This window comes from Lygodium microphyllum, chromosome 24 (genome assembly GCF_053477565.2).
Source record: "Lygodium microphyllum isolate KBCC chromosome 24, Lygodium_microphyllum_v1.1.10, whole genome shotgun sequence".
In the NCBI taxonomy this organism is placed as follows: Eukaryota; Viridiplantae; Streptophyta; class Polypodiopsida; order Schizaeales; family Lygodiaceae; genus Lygodium; species Lygodium microphyllum.
In genome coordinates, this window is record NC_141158.1 from 20,399,160 (window position 1) to 20,415,794 (window position 16,635).

The following is a 16,635-nucleotide window of genomic DNA, read 5'->3' on the forward strand; positions in this document are numbered from 1 at the left end:
TCCCCCACATTCGTACAGCAGCTCCTTCACGAGAAGCTTGGCTAACTTTGGAGCAGATGTTTGCAGGCAAGAATGAGACTCGCATCTCTTTCTTAAAGAAAGAGCTAGAGACATTGAAAATGGATGAAGGTGATTCTATTCAGGATCACTTGAATAAAATTCAGGATTTGCAAGAGCAACTCATGAATGTTGTACTATTCAGATACACATATGATATCTACCACTTTGAACTCATTACCTCCTTCGTAGTTGGCTTTTCATATGGCCTTAAACCTCACAATGAGGATTGCCGCGCAGCCAATCACTTTTCTTCAGTTAGTCAATTTGCTTCTAAAGGAGGAGCAAACATGGAGGAATAGTGGCGTGGATGCTATAGCCATTGAGCAGGCTTTTATAGCAAGACAAAAGGGCAAAGGCAGCCAAGTGAAGAATGCTCCGCAGAGTTCTGGGACTTCTGGCACATCACAAGCAAACAAAAAACAAGGGGGCACGCAAGCCAAAAAAGGGTAAATGCCATTACTGCAAGAAGCCAGGCCACTACATTACTGAGTGCAGAAAGCGCATTGCTAAAGAGAAGAAACAAGAATCAGGAATGTCTGTTTCTAATGCTCCTTCCACTGCAACCGAGTCCGCGTCCTTTGTTGCAGATAGGGACTATTGTTTTTACACATGCAGTTATGACACCTCTTGGGCAGATCGAGCATTCAGCTCTACTGAGGATGCAGGCACTTGGTTTTTTGACAGTGGTGCTTCTAGGCATATTACATCTCGTAGAGATGTATTTGCATCTGTTCATGTAGCTCCAATTGGCAAGTCTGTACAATGTGCCAACAATGCTTCATACCCTCTTAGAGGCATTGGGGAGATTGTGCTCACAGCCATTGATGGCTCTCTTCTCCGCCTACAAGATGCTTTATTTGTGCCAGACATAAAGAAGAATTTGCTTTCTATCTCTTCTTTGGCACGTTGTGGATTGCAGGTCACATTTGATGATGACCAATGCATGGTGAGACACAAAGAACACATGACTTTGGTCTTGACAGACACTTTATGTCATGGGTTATACGAGTTAGATGCTCTTTCAGTTGATCAGTCGAGTGTATTTGACATCCACTCTTACTCCTGCTATGATACAGGCAGAGTTATGGCATGCTCGGATGGGACATGTGAACTTTGGCAGCTTGATGCTCTTACAGCATATGCAGATGCTAGATGGATTACCTCTACTGGAGAGACCTCTTGAGCACTTAAGTGAAGGATGTATTTTGGGAAAAATGCATCGCATTTCGTTTCCCCGTGATGTTGCTTTTAGAGCAACAGCCAGGTTGCAGTTAGTGCATTCAGATGTATGTGGGCCTATGCAAACGAAGTCATTGGGAGGATGTTACTATTTTGTGACTTTTATTGATGACTTTACTCGATTTTGTTGGGTCTACTCTTTGGTCAAAAATTTAGAAGTGTATGATGCATTCTTGGCTTTTATTGCACTTGTTGAAAACCAGTCTGGTTGTAAAATTAAGACTCTCCGTTCGGACCGAGGGGGGGAATACATGTCCTCTATGTTGAATTCTTTTTTGAAGCAGAAGGGCATTGTCTATCAGTACACTACTGCTTATACTCCACAGCAAAATGGGGTTGCAGAGAGAAAGAATCGGTCACTCATGGAGATGGCCAGATGTATGCTGAAGGCAAAGAGCTTGCCTCACAGTTTTTGGATAGAAGCCGTCATGTGTGCTTGCCATGTTTTAAACAGATGCCCCACCAAAGCTTTGAAGAAAATTACACCTTTTGAGGCTTGGAATAGCCGGAAACCTTCTATTGGACACTTTCGTACCTTTGGGTGCCTTGCATATGCACATATTTCAAAGGTACTCAGGAAAAAGTTGGATGACAAGGCTGTCAAATGCATTTTTATGGGATATAGCAGTGAGAGCAAAGGCTTCAGACTCTATGATCCTGTTTCTAAAAAGGTGTTTGTCAGTAGGGATGTACTATTTGATGAAAAATCAGAATTGTCCCTGGCTGGTTTAGATACATATCAGGCTGCCCGTGATGTATTTGAAGGGCTGCTGCCCATTACATTTGGTGATTCAGCTGGAGTTTCGGCAAGTAAACTCAATGTTCAGTCAGCTACTCCTTTTGAAAATGCAGAAAAACAACCATTGGCTGATCTGAATACTCAGCAAAGTGTCGAAACTGAAATTCAGCAAGAGCTTATGCACAGTCAGGAGGCAAGACAAATTCCTAGATGGTATTTACAGACTATGAAAGATAGTCATCTGGATGCACCCTCGGCTGGTCGTACTAGAAGGCAAGCTCGTATGCATGATACTACACATACCATGGAGTTCGTTATGGCAGCAAGCACCCTTGATGATGAGGAGCCTGAATGTTTTGAGGATGTACAACAGAGTGTGCATTGGATGGCAGCAATGAAAGATGAATTGGATTCTATCACTAAGAATCAAACATGGGATTGGTGTCTTTGCCATTTGGGAAGAAAGCCATTGGAACAAAATGGATCTACAAGTTGAAACGGAATGCAGATGGATCCATTGACAAATACAAGGCAAGGCTTGTAGCTAAAGGCTATGCACAGAAGAAAGGCATTGACTATGAGGAGACATTTGCTCCTACTTCTCGCATGACGACCATCAGGTCTATGGTTGCTTTGGCTGCCCATTATGGATGGACTGTGCATCAGTTGGATATTAAAACTGCATTTTTACATGGGGAACTTCATGAGGAAGTATATGTACAGCAACCCATTGGTTTTGCAGTTGAGGGCTTGGAACACTTGGTCTGCAAGTTGAAAAAAGCTTTATATGGTTTGAAACAAGCTCCTAGAGCTTGGTATGCAAAGATTGATACTTTCTTGCTTAGCCAAGGGTTCATAAACAACTCATCCGAGTCTACCCTTTACGTATGTAAAGAGGGGGGATCCATGCTGATCATTTGTCCTTATGTTGATGATCTCTTGCTTACAGGGACACATGCTGATCAGATTTCAGCATTTAAACAAAAGTTGCAGCAAACTTTTGACATGTCAGACTTGGGGTCTTTGCATTATTACTTGGGCATTCAGTTCATAAATGATGCTAGAGGTATTGGGTTATCACAATCAAGATACATTGGTAAACTTCTTGAGAAGTTTGGCTTACAGGATTGCAAGCCAGTGTGTTCACCAATGGAACCTGGACTTAAACTGTCATTACATGATGACAATGATTTGTTTGATATACACACATATGCTCCAGCAGTTGGATGTCTTATTTACTTATGCAACACTAGGCTAGACATACAGTTTGCAGTTTTAGCCTTGAGCAGATATATGCATCAGCCATGCATGTCACATTGGCAAGCTGTTAAGCGTGTCTTCCGTTATTTGTAGGGTACTAGATCTCTTGGATTGCTTCATACCAAGGGGGGACCACTGCAGTTACATGCTTACAGTGATTCTAATTGGGTTGGTGATTATGATTCATGTCACTCCACTAGTGGCAATTGTTTCTTTCTTGGCTCGTCTTGCATATCTTGGCTTAGCAAGAAACAATCCACTGTTGCCACATTGTCATGTGAAGCTGAATACAATGCAGCTTTCACTACCACAATTGAATGTGTATGGATTAGACTCTTGCTTGCTAATCTGGATGTATCTGTTACGAAGCCTACTCCTTTGTTCATTGACAGTCAGAGTGCCATTGCAGTGGCATGGAACCTAGTGTTTCATGCACGCACGAAACACATTGAGATACATTATCACTTTGTGAGAGAGAGGCTACATGCAAGTGATATCAGCCTTGTCTATTGTCCTACCACCAGTAATGTGGCAGACATCTTCACCAAAGCTCTTCCTCGTGACAAATTTGAAGCATTTCGCCATGCTTTAAATTTGATCTCCTTTGGTGGCGGATGATCCTTGTACCCTTGATCACTCTTCACTCCAGGGGGGTTTGTTGGGTATTTCACTTACGCCTCACTTACACCTACGCTCACATCGGAGTGTCGATGATCAGTAGGGCACTGGGGCACTTTTTACTCTCGGTAGGAGAGGTTTTTTCCCCCAGACTTATGGTATTATTTCGTATGTGCTTATGACACACACTTACGGGCACTTACCGTGTTCAGGTGTGAACACCCCCCTACGACCCTAAGGTTTAAGGGTTGTACCTTGTACTTTCAGTTTACACTCTTTCAGTCTATTGCATTGGGTGTCGTGCTTCACTCTCACACTATCTACTGTTTTCTTTGCTGAGCTTCGATCCTGCTGTCCTCTCTCACAAAATCTGACATCAAAATTGTTCCCAAGCCTTGTAGCTCAGATGTGTTGAAAGATTCAATGTGTGCTAGGTTGTCATGGTCCCTCATGACCAGGAGCAATGTTGTCTAATCTCCATCGTAGTAGCTTCTTTAATGACTCCTCGTTTGGAAAAAGGCCCCTCATTATGAGTTTTACCATCAACGCTTTGCTCTGACTATGTGGGTCAATAATTCCCAAACCACCCCTAGATCTAGGCTGAATGATAACATCCTAGGCTACCTTAGCCCTCGCAAGCTACCATCTCCACTTGATCAAAATAAATTCCTCATTAGTCGCTTCACTTGGCCAATGCATGACCTAGAGTTACTACATCCTCTTATGAAATTCTCAATGAGTTGCTTCACTTGGCCAATGCAATGCCTTAATGGAGATGATTCTGCACTGCAATGATCAAATACTGCAAATCTCATTTGGGCCAAGTTTAAGGATGTCTATGGAAAGAAATATGACATCCATGAAGTTACTACTTTGAGGATGCTTGTATCTTTCACTATGTAAGAAGGGCAATCAACAACAGAGTTTGTTGAAAAGTGGCAAACTCTACTTGATGACGCTTTACTCATACGATTAGAGATCTTAGGGAAGCTCCAATCCACCCTTCTTCTCTCCTCCTTACCACAAGGGAAGAGAGCTAAGTGAGAAGCATGTGCAAGATGTTGATGTGCTCTGATACCCTCAATGAGGAAGATGTGGATCTATCCTCATAAAGAAGTCAACATGGTAGTGAGGAAAAGTGGATAAGGGAATCCATAAAGTCAAGGGTGGAAAAGGGAGGTGATCCATGCACTTTTGTTCAATTCATGTACGTGGACTTTGTGGTGTGTTTTTCTTTATCTTAGTGATGATTATTTTCGAGGGGCCTTTAATAGTGTATTATGTTTCAAAAAAACAAATCTTCAACCCTCAAACTCATGGGACTCCTGAACAATTAGGGCCTCCTCTCCTCTTGCCACAAGCTGAAAGCTGTTCTCCCCTCTGTCACAATCTCTAAATAGGTTTGAACTATTCCAGAACTCAAACAATGAGCTCTATGGAGCTATTTAAAACATCATAAGCATTTCCTCTCCTCTCGCTGCAAGTTGGATGCTGTTCTCTCGTGGCTGCCACTGTAACCAACCTTCCTCCTCAGATAGGGTTGTAAATAACCTGATTAAGCACTTTTTACAGCAATTAAAAAGTTCACAAAACTGAAATGCACACTTTACTAGATAATCTTGGACATTGGACACTCTATTGGCTTCAAAACTAGTGCCCCTTTCGGTATTTATTTAACTTTATTGAAGAAGAAGTTGATGTACAATGGGATTCTCCCAATCCCTTTCGGTATTCCAACTCCCCTTGCTGTCCAAAATGACAAGCAAGTCTTCAGTATGATTTGCCTCTTAATTTAGGTAGTCAATTGGCCTTCACGTGCTTTGATGGAGATGGAAAAGGCCCCAAGTTCATTGATTTGCTGAACCCTCCACCTGAATTCGATTGAAAATAGCTTCAGCCCTAGTGAATCGAAGTCTTGGAGCTTCCAATTTTTGGCATGCTTCTTGAGGCTACTGCTAAACCCTAATTTCTACTGCAAATTAGGGTTTATAGCAAAGAAATCTGAAATTTCTCAGTCTTTGGTGATCTCAATAGTGTAATGGTCGAAGCAAGGCTATAGAAAGGTAGGGACATGAGAGAGAATGCTAAGGAGAGAGAAAATTCTGACTTTCTTCGTGAAGAACTGAAGAAAATCTGTCACTTACTGTTGCTGCCCTGTCTCAACAGCTTGTAGATGCAAAGAACTAAAGAAAATCTGTCATTTATTGCTGCTTTCCTGTCTCAACAACCTGTAGGTGCTATCACCTACTGTTGATTAGCCTTCTCCTACCCCTAGCTACCTCAGAAGGTCCTCCAATGGCTGCAAATGGGACCAGCAGCATCTCCTCCCCCTCTCTTGCAGGTTGAATGCACTAAAATGTCTCTCTCCAACCTCTAAAGACGTTTTTCAGTCTTGCATGGCCATTTTTGACAAGTGGGAACCTTCCCAAATGGTTTTTCAAGCATTATCCATAATTAAATATTAATTTTCAGACTTTAAATACTAAAAATTAATCTAATAATTATTTCAATGCCCTGAAAAATAATCTGACTAGCCAATAATTAAATTGGCTAGGCAATTACCATTGCCGAGTGTCTTTGCACCATCTTTGACCATCAGATTGGCATTAGGTACCATTAAATGCCACTTCTCTAGTGTCTCCAACTGACACTTATGGCCAAATGAATGACCTAGGCCAACAAGTGGCACTAGACACCACCAAGTACCTGTGCAACATAACTTATAGCAACTTTTGTCTCTGACATCCTGTGATTTCCTTGGGTCTCAGGCTCATAAATTTACTCTAACCCCAATTACACCTCACATGTGCAACATTTACTTAACCGTGTGATTAAAAATTAATCCACATGTTAAGTGAGGTTTCAAAAATACATGTCCTCATGACAGCCACAATCCCTAATTACATTTGAACTGCCCCAGTTTTCAAACAATGAGCTTTCTATAGATCACAATTACTTATCTTATACTCGTTTTCTGCTTGCTTGTTTATAAATTTCTCCAAAATAGTCAGAAGACTGAATCAGTGGGTAATACCTCAAAATTTAAACATTGTGTATGCTAGTCACTAGAATTCCCTCCCTAAAAGTGTTGGTCATTACACTTTTAATTTTTTCTATCACAAGTTGGGAGCAACCATGGTATTCTGAAGAGAGCAATGGTTGTATTCTGAAGCATATATATAATGCTTGGTTTAGTTGCAATCCTCACAAGTATCACTGCTAACTTTACGTAAGGAGTCCTACAGCCAGTGTTTGGGGTTCTCCTAGTACTTTGGGGGATGGCCGATCATCAACAATGTGATGACTTGTACAATCAGGTGTGGCAGCAGGGAGGACTACTTTGCTAGAGACTATCTTTTGTGTTCCTTGAAGGGTATTAGGGAAGGTTCATCGTGAGGCAGGCAGGCAGCCCTAGATGGCGATATACCCCCCCTCCATGGCTTCTTACCCCCATCTCCCCTAGACCGCCCTGAGAGGCTTGTACATCTGATATATCTGTGACTTTGCATCAGCTCCAGCTAGTCTGTTGAGCATGAGCACTGCCTTATATTCAGGGTTTTTTTCTGAAGTAATATAATTAGCCACACTTTATTTGCAAAAAGAAAATTAGGGAAGGTTCAAGGTGATTCCAAAAGGCTGAGGCAAGTGGTGAAGCCTTTTGCGTGTTTGGAACCAATCTGGATCTACAGATCACTAATCTGGCTTTTTCCTCCCCAGAATCTGGTATGTAGTTAGCTACCCACTAGCACATCCAGCATGCCATGGGCTCTTACTTCTTTTTTTGCATTCTTACATGGGATCACTATAGCCCTTGAAGTCACGTTACCTAATAGGCTGGTCTTTCTTTTCAAAGATGAAAAAAACAAGCGTTTACTCAGATACTTTAAACTGAATTCCACTTTGTTCTCATTTTACAGATTAAAGATGTTGAGGCATTGGTAATAACACCCATATCAAAAGCATCTGCCCAGCAGAGGGCTGGTAGAGCTGGCAGAGTCCGGCCTGGAAAATGTTACAGGTATACAACTTTCATGGTTATAATGGGAGACTTATGTTAGCTGTGAATGTCTGTTTTATTGAAGTAATATGCATTGTTTCATCCACCTGTTAACTTGAAAACAACAATATAGCATGCTCACTTCAGATGTAGTTCTATCAAGAGATGCCATGTTGAGTTCTTCTTCCCTTGATACTCTGCAGCTCCTCATCCCTTCATGACTTCCTGCTGTTTGTCTTGCACAGCTTCCCCATGCACAAGTAAAGTTGACACAGTGATACAAGACACCAGGCTAAATATGTCCAACAAACAGCCATTATTGACTTCTTCAGACGTGGAGTCAGCCAGACGACATAGGTGACTGCCTCTTCAGAGGTCACTAGAGTGTGACCCAAACAAGTGACACTTGACCAAACTATGGAGATGCAGATCATGATTGGAGTACCACTGGTTGATTCAGTCCTCAGTCAGTCCTTTCAGTACATCTCCTTCTCAAACTTATCCTTTCACTGTAATCAGTCAGTAAACCTTTTTGCTTGTAGGACATTGAGCTGATGATGGCCGCTTGTGAGCTCCTACAAGCCAAACTTTTTAAGACTTCAAAGTTGTGTATGACTTAACCACTGGATTCCATTTCCTCCATATCAACTCAAATACTTAATAAGAAAGCATATCTTAGTGAGTAACAAATACATCCTGTTAGAAGTCGTCATATCACAAGTTCAGGAGTGCCCACGGCCTAATTTATGGGCAGTCTCTACATCCTTTATTTGGTAATTGGCCAACCTATTTTGTGGTAGGACAACCCCTTTATTTTTGTCTATAAAAGGTGGGAGTGTGGCCATAGTCCATTATCACACTCATATTTGCAAATGCTTGGTGTAGAGAGAGGGAGCTTGTGGAGTGTGCGAGCTGGCGCTCTACCATTGTACTCTTGTCATAGTGCAAGCAAGGCCATCCTCCCAACCTACCCATTGGATGTGAGGGTGCTCTCCTGTAAACCAGCCTTCCTTCTCAGATAGGGTGGTTTAACCTGATTAAGCACTTAATTACAGCAATCAGCAAATGAACATAAACTGAAAAGCTCACTTTACCTTCATAAACTTGGACAATGGACACCCTGTTGGCCCCAAAACTGGCGCCCCTTTCGGCATTTCTTTAATTTCAATTGCTGATGGATAAATTACAAGCCGAGATTTCACGATCTCCTTGGCTGATTCAAAAGCCCCTTGCTGTTCCAATAATCAGCAAAGCATTCGGGCAAATTGCCCCTTGATTTTCACCGAGGACTTGCTCTAATGGAACCCCAACAGGTCAAATGCTGCCCCAAATTCACAATAGATGGGCTGGCATCTGAAATCTTCACAATTCCACGAATTTCCGGTATTGATTTCAGTGTACAATGCCTTTGCCTGATGACACCGGTCCCAAGGTGACTGCTAAACCCTAATTACTGCTGTAATTTAGGGTTTACACAGTAAACTCTCTGTTGTCTACCAAATTTGGCTGTACTCTGCTACCAATTGCTGAGAATTGCTGAGAATGCTTGAGCATAGACTGGAGGAGATGAGAGAATGCTGTAGAAAGAGAGAAAATCAGCTGAAATGTATCTTTTGATTCGTAGCTCTAATGACAAATCTGATGGCACCAACAGCTTCAAAAGGGGGATAAAACACCAACTTGATTGGCAAGCCCTCCTCTTCTACCGCCCTCTCTTGAGGCGGAATAGAAATCCTGCTGCCCCGTGTCCTGTCGCAGCGCGCGATCAGTCATCGTCGCCTCTCAGAGCCAAATCTGATCACCTCCTCTCTCTCTACCAAGCTCCGAACGGCTACAATTCAGCTTCCACCACCCTCCAACAACCTTCTCCCTAGTTGCATGGGAAAGTTTTGCCAAGTGGCAACCTTCCTAATGCATTTTCAGCCATTAAATTAATTTTTCAAAATTAATTAATTCTGAAAATTAATTTTAGCCCTTTTGACCCTGCCCAAAACTAAACATACCCATCTGTAATGAAATTGGCTAGGTCATTTGCAACTTGGAGTGGTTCCCAACCTCTGTTGACCCTTAGACTAGCATTAGTCCCTAGTGTCACCATTGACACTTAATGGCCAAACAATTGTCCTAGGGTTCAACCTGGCACCAACTGACCACCAAAACCCAGTTGGCATAACTTAACACAACTTTTGCCTTTAACACGCACTGCATCCTCGGGGTCCTTAGCCCGTTCCCATGAAATAATTGCCATGTGCATCACATGTGCTAAATAACCTTGCACATTTGATTAATAACTTAATCAAAGGTTACTAGCAAGATTAAAGCATCTCAAAATTTCACGTCCCCGTGACAGACCTCCCCCTTGAAAACCTTGCAATCGTCCTCGATTGCACTGCATTGGGCCAAAGCAAAAGTATATTGCATTGGAATTTCAATTTGGTATAACAGTCATCACAACATTGGCCACTGTTGTCGAACTGTTGCATATGCGCAAAACTTATTGAAAATTTCCAGCCAACAAAACATAATTAGAAAACTGAAAAATAGTCCAAAATTGTTGCTAGAAATCATTGGATGCATCCATAACTCATGTTTCTCAGCTGTTCTAACTCAAAACCACAGTAAAGCATATTCTCAACATAAACCATGGCTAAAACTATCAATGACATTCATTTACATGCGGCTGTCCATGGAATCAATTGTAACCATTAAAAACTGAGCATGACCTGATCATAAACTGATCATGGATTGATATGAGAGCTGATCACAAATGGCTGCAAATGTGACTCGAAACTGATCACAAGCTGATGGTTAAAAAAAACTGATCAGAAATTGATGCAAAACTCATCCCAAAGTGATCATAAACGGTTCTCAAACTGATCAAAAACTTAGCTGAAACTAATTAGAGATTGATCTCAAAACTGAGGCAAAAACTCATGCCAAACTCGTCCAAAAACTTATGCATAAGTATAGTCTCAGAGTCGCGGTGACAACCATACTCATATACATGTATCTCACAGTGACTAGTACACCGAGTAGTGACCTCATGGCAGACATACTGTCAGCACAGTACCTTGGATGAATGCTCAATACATCCGAGATCCACTACGTATGAGAGCTGTCCAAAACCAGTGGAGTGGAAGTGCTACCTCCCCCTTGATTAGGCAATGCTCTGGACTCCCGCTCTGCTGAACCTGAGTAAGCCTGATCCAAAGTCGGCTCTAACTGAAAGGCATCGAGATAAAGTCGCAACAACTGAGGATGGTCTGTCAAGTCATCCTCTTTCATCCATTTTGCATTCATTGGTGAATAGTTTTGAAATTTCACCAAAATATCTTCTGGAAACTTTACCTCTGACCTTCCTTTCCTTATGTGCCAAAATCTACTCGAGTACCAAAATCTTATCTAGTTTCTCAACCTCTGGCTGAATTTCAACAAATACATCTTCTAGCACATCACCACAAAAAGGTCTCAACAAACTGACATGAAAGGCATTGCGTATCCGCCAATGTGGAGGTAATTTCAGCCAATATGCAACATCGTTGATCTTTTCCAACACTTGAAAGGGCCCATAGTATCTTATGCTTAACTTCGAATACAACCTCTCTCTTCCCTTCATCTTTTTCAGCCTTGCCTTTTCGAAACGCAGCAATACATAATCGCCCTCTGCTGCAAACTGCAAAGCACATCTATGGCGATCAGCTGTCCGCTTTTACTTGTCCTGTGATCTCTAAAGTGCATACTTTATCTTTCTATAGGCTGCATCCAAGCTTTCCACAAAGTGATCAGCCTCAAAGATCTTATCCTTAGTGTGCAAAATAGGTGGAGCCTTCTTGCCACTCTCAACCACCTCAAATGGAGCCTTGCCAGTGGAACTATGCACCGTATTGTTGTATGCAAACTCAACCAATGGCAAATACTGCTCCCACTGTGTCTTATGGTCTAAAACATAGCACCTCAAAAGATCCAACACTGTGGAATTTGCTTCCTCAAATTGACCATCTGTCTGCGAATGGAAGGATGATGAGAATTTCAGCCCGGTACCCATATTCTCAAACAACCCCTTCCAGAATAGACTGGTCATCCGAGGGTCTCGATCACTGATGATCAACTCAGGCATACCATGATACTTGAAAATGTGCTGCATAAATAATTGTGTCATATGATCAGCCTTTATCTTCTAACTCACTGGAATGAAATGGGCTTGTTTGCTAAACCTGCAGATAATAGTCTATATCCCATCATTCCCTATAGGTATCCTAGGAAACTCAAAGATAAAGTCCATAGCAATGCTCTGCCAAGGCCTATCTGGAATAGGCAAGGGCTGCAACAAGCCCGGCATCTTTTGCCTATCATGCTTTACCTTCTGACATATGATGCATGCCCTAACATACTACTCTACATCATGCCTCAAAGCTAGCCAATAAAAGAAATGCTCCGTTGCCTTGACTATGGCATCAATATCTCTATGTCCTGCATACGAAGGAGCATGACTTTCAATGATCACTCTAGGCCTCAACTGCTATGTGACACACAGTCGTCCATGCATCATCAGAAATCCATCTCTTAGTATAAAATGCTCATGCCTTTGGCCATTGCAAAGCTGATCATAAACATTAGCAAAGTCCGAATCAGCAGCATATTGCTCTTTCATGGCATCCAACTCAGTGTGATAAACCATAGTAACGGCTGAAATTTGTGTCTTATGTGACAGTGCATCAGTCACAACATTCTTTTTACCATCAATGTGTACAATCTGAAAATGAAACATAGAGAGAAAATTTGCCCATCTCATATGCTTCTCTGACAACTTTGTTTGCGTCAGAAAGTACCTCAAAGTCTGATGGTCTATCTGCACCGTAAAATTAGCCCCCAACAAATAATGTTTCCACGTAGACAGTGCATGAATTACAGCCAAGAGCTCTTTCTCATAAACCTGTAAATTCCTCTCCCCACAACTCGGCCATCTTACATAAGGACAGCCCCAATGTTGTTACCACATGCATCACACTGAACCACAAATGACTTCCTTAGATCAAGTAACACAAGCACAGGATCTGAAGTCATTTTTTTCTTCAATCTTTCAAATGCTGAAATTTCCACTTTTGTTCATCTAAATGGCACATCTTTCTTTTGCAAAGCATGCAATGGAGATGCAATTTCAGTAAACCCGCGTACATACTTCCTATAGTAAGAACATAAACCCAAGAAGCTGCGGATCTCATGAACGTATTGCTTCGACCTTAGCAAGGTCCATACGAATACCATCAGCCGATACAATATGTCCCAAGAAGTGGATTTCATGCAAAAAGAATTCACTCTTTTTGTCATTGATAACCAGTCTATGCTTACATAGCTTGTTGAAAACAATGTCTAAGTGCTTTCTATGCTTTGTCTCATTCTTTGAATAGACAATCATGTCATCAAAGAAAGTACCCACAAATGCTCTATGTGGCCGAAAGATGCGATCCATCATCCTATTAAAAGTGGCAGGAGCATTCGTAAGTCCAAAAGGCATGACAAGAAATTCATATAACCCAAAAGATGTCCTAAAAGCTGTCTTAGGCACATCCTCTGGTCTAATGCGTATCTGATGATACCCACTTTTCAAATCTATACGGCTGAATATTACTGCCCCCTGCAATCTATCCATAACATCATCGATCCGAGGGATCGGAAAGCAGTTCCTTATCATAATCTTGTTCAGAGTACGATAGTCAATGCACATACGCCATGAACCATCCTTTTTCTGCACCAAAAGCACTGGAGAACAGAAAGGAGATGAGCTGGGTTGAATCAGCCCTTTTTCTAACAGCTCATTTATCTGACTCATAATCTCCTCCTGTTGGGCTACACTGACTCTATAGGGTGGTTTATTAGGAGGGCTACTTCCAGGGATAAGGTCTATGCCATGATCTTTGGGTCTTTCAGGTGATAGCTGCCCTAGAAGTAACTGAGAGAAGCAATCAGCATACATTTTCAAAAATGACATGCGATCCTTCTCTAATTTAGACATATTCCCAACATTCGCACTATCATCCTTATCCTTAGCAAAAACTAAATACACTGAAAGATGATTTTTCATTACTTTAGAAATAGCAGCTGTGGATACAACAGGGACAGATTCCCCTTTCAACTTTACATCAAGTGTGAGTGTCTTTCCCTTATGTTGAATAGTGATTTCTTTTGCATATGAATCAATCACTGCATGTATACGGTGGCACCATGGCATACCAAGCAACACATCACAACCCTCAAGTGAAGCAATGTAAAACTCTTCGCTGTCTACATATCCCTGTATGTGCAACCGAAGATTTCCAATGAGTGGTGTGACAGGTTCTGCATGACCCTTACATGCCATTCCAACTTCCCCCATGGCTCCCATCTCATCCTCTTTGATGCCTAGACAGGTTGCCATGTCAGTAGAGATGAAGTTGGCTTGTGCGCCATTATCAAAGAAGATCAACGCATGCTGATCCCTAATTTTTACCCCATGCTCTGCACAACTCAGTAGCATCATCATTGGGCTGATCACTAACAACATCGGGCACCAATCCCACTGATGTTTTGGGCCTTTTACCCTTAGGATCTCCCTAATTTTCTGATTTTGCAGCTTGCTGCCTATTGGGACAGTTCTTGGCAATATGACCCTCCTGTTCACAAATAAAGCATTTATTTGCAGCCATCAATTCCCTACGTTGTGCCAATGTTTTCGAGCCCTTTCTTTGCTGTTTTGGCCTCTTTTCAGGCTGGTTTTCAGATATGTCCCTTTTCTCAGCCTTAAACAGCTTTTTATTCGGCTTCTCCCCGCTCTCTTGGAACCCTGAATCCTTTCCACGCAACAAAGCATCGGTTGTAGCAACAGTCTCTATGAGCTGAGACATGCTAGACACAGTGGATTTTATGCAAAAATCCCTGATTCCTTTGGGCAGCCGACATATATATTTTTCCACTTGCTCATGAAGGGGTACTGCACGATAAGAAGTGACGAGCAGCAGTGCATCCCAAAGCTTCTTATTGTATTGCTCTAAATTCTTGCATTCCTTTGCATCAAACTTGTTCCAAGCTGTCATGATATCCACCTCAAAGGTACTAGTCAATTAATTCGATGCAAACATTTGCTTGAATTGTACCCATGTTGACGGTGCTCTACCTTGCATCAAGAGCTTGGACCACCACTGCAATGCATTCCCCTTCAAGAAAGTGGCTGCCTTTCGAAACTTAGAGGATTCGGTTAAGTTTCCCCCTGAATAGACTGCATCAAACTGCTGAATGAAGGTCAAAGCTTTCAGCCTATCTTGTGCACCATTGAAGGACTCAAACTTCACTGCTTTTCCACCCTCATCATAGTCTTTTGCTTCCCCTTAAGGAGTCAAGTTGTCAACACTGGCTGCTACAAAAAGGGTGCATTTGTTGTATTTACATCATGACCAAGCCCAAATGAAGTATTTGGATGACCAGCAATCATTCCTTGAGCCCCATAAGCATTCGGGGGTGCAGATGCATTGCCAAACATTCCACTTTGTGCCCTAGGCATCAAGCTAATGCTACCATACATAGGGTTTTGCACATTTCCAGCCATACTCGAAAACAATGGGCCTTGCACACCATGCATTGGCTGCTGCATATCATAGGGATTTGTACCATGCATTCGCGTATGCGGCCCTTGGCCAACCATTGCATGAAAAATTGTGCTACCACCAAAGTATCCTAGCTGCCCCATCATAGCATGCATACCCAGCTGTCGAAAATCCATTGGATTGGCACTTCCATAATGGCCTTGCATTTGCATTTCTTGCCCCATAGGTACCAGCTATTTAGCTTCATTGACCTCTTTAGGAGCTTCAAGTGAAGGATTTGGCACTATCTTCGGTGCACCTTGTTGTCCTAAAGGTGTAGAAGTTGACTTCTTCTTCTTGCCCTTGCTATCCTTCTTCGGAGCATTCAAAAATCGGGTGAACTAAGGATCCTTTGCCGATTCAGCAAAGAGATTTGCTGTTGTCCTCATCCGATTCTTGAACCAGTCATCAAATTCCTCTTCACTTTGCTGGTCATCTACCTCATGACAGCTCGAAGGCCTTGCATCTTGCCCAACAGCAACATTTTCAGCTTGTTGTCCGTCATGAGAGCCTTGTCCAAGATTAGGCATTGCATTTCCTTCATTCCCATGAGAATGTCCATACTGAGAGGCATCATCACTGCTTGATTCCATCTCACTGTATGAAGACATGTTGCTGTAATTTCTCAACTGAGCACAAAAATCAGCACTAGCACAAAGATTTGGCTTGCAATCAGGTGCCTCGGGCTCACCAAATCAAGAGATTGAGTGATTATCCCGGCAATGGAACCATATAAACTAGCCTTCCTTCTTGGATAGGGTGGTTTAACCTGATTAAGCACTTAATTATAGCAATGAGTAAATAAACATAAACTGAAATGCTCACTTTACCTTCATAAACTTGGACAGTGGACACCCTGTTGGCCCCAAAACTGGCGCCCCTTTCGGTATTTCTTTAATTTCAATTGCTGATGGATAAATTACAAGCCGAGATTTCACGATCTCCTTGGCTGATTCAAAAGCCCCTTGCTGTTCCAATAATCAACAAAGCATTCGAGCAAATTGCCCCTTGATTTTCACCCAGGACTTGCCCTAATGGAACCCAAACTGGTCAAATGCTACCCCAAATTCACAATAGATGGGCTGGCATCTGAAATCCTCACAATT

The 16,635-nt window shown here is 42.1% G+C and overlaps 1 protein-coding gene across 2 annotated transcripts in view; it reads left to right on the top strand.

Moving 5' to 3' along the window:
* Positions 1 to 16,635, top strand: part of LOC148014897 (RNA helicase family protein) — a 291,388-nt gene that overhangs the window by 201,495 nt on the left and 73,258 nt on the right. For both annotated transcript variants that reach the window (XM_087665509.1, XM_087665508.1), the window contains exon 14: positions 7,834 to 7,934. In XM_087665509.1, coding sequence (XP_087521635.1) covers positions 7,834 to 7,934 — 101 coding nt within the window. The remainder of the gene's footprint in view (positions 1 to 7,833; positions 7,935 to 16,635) is intronic.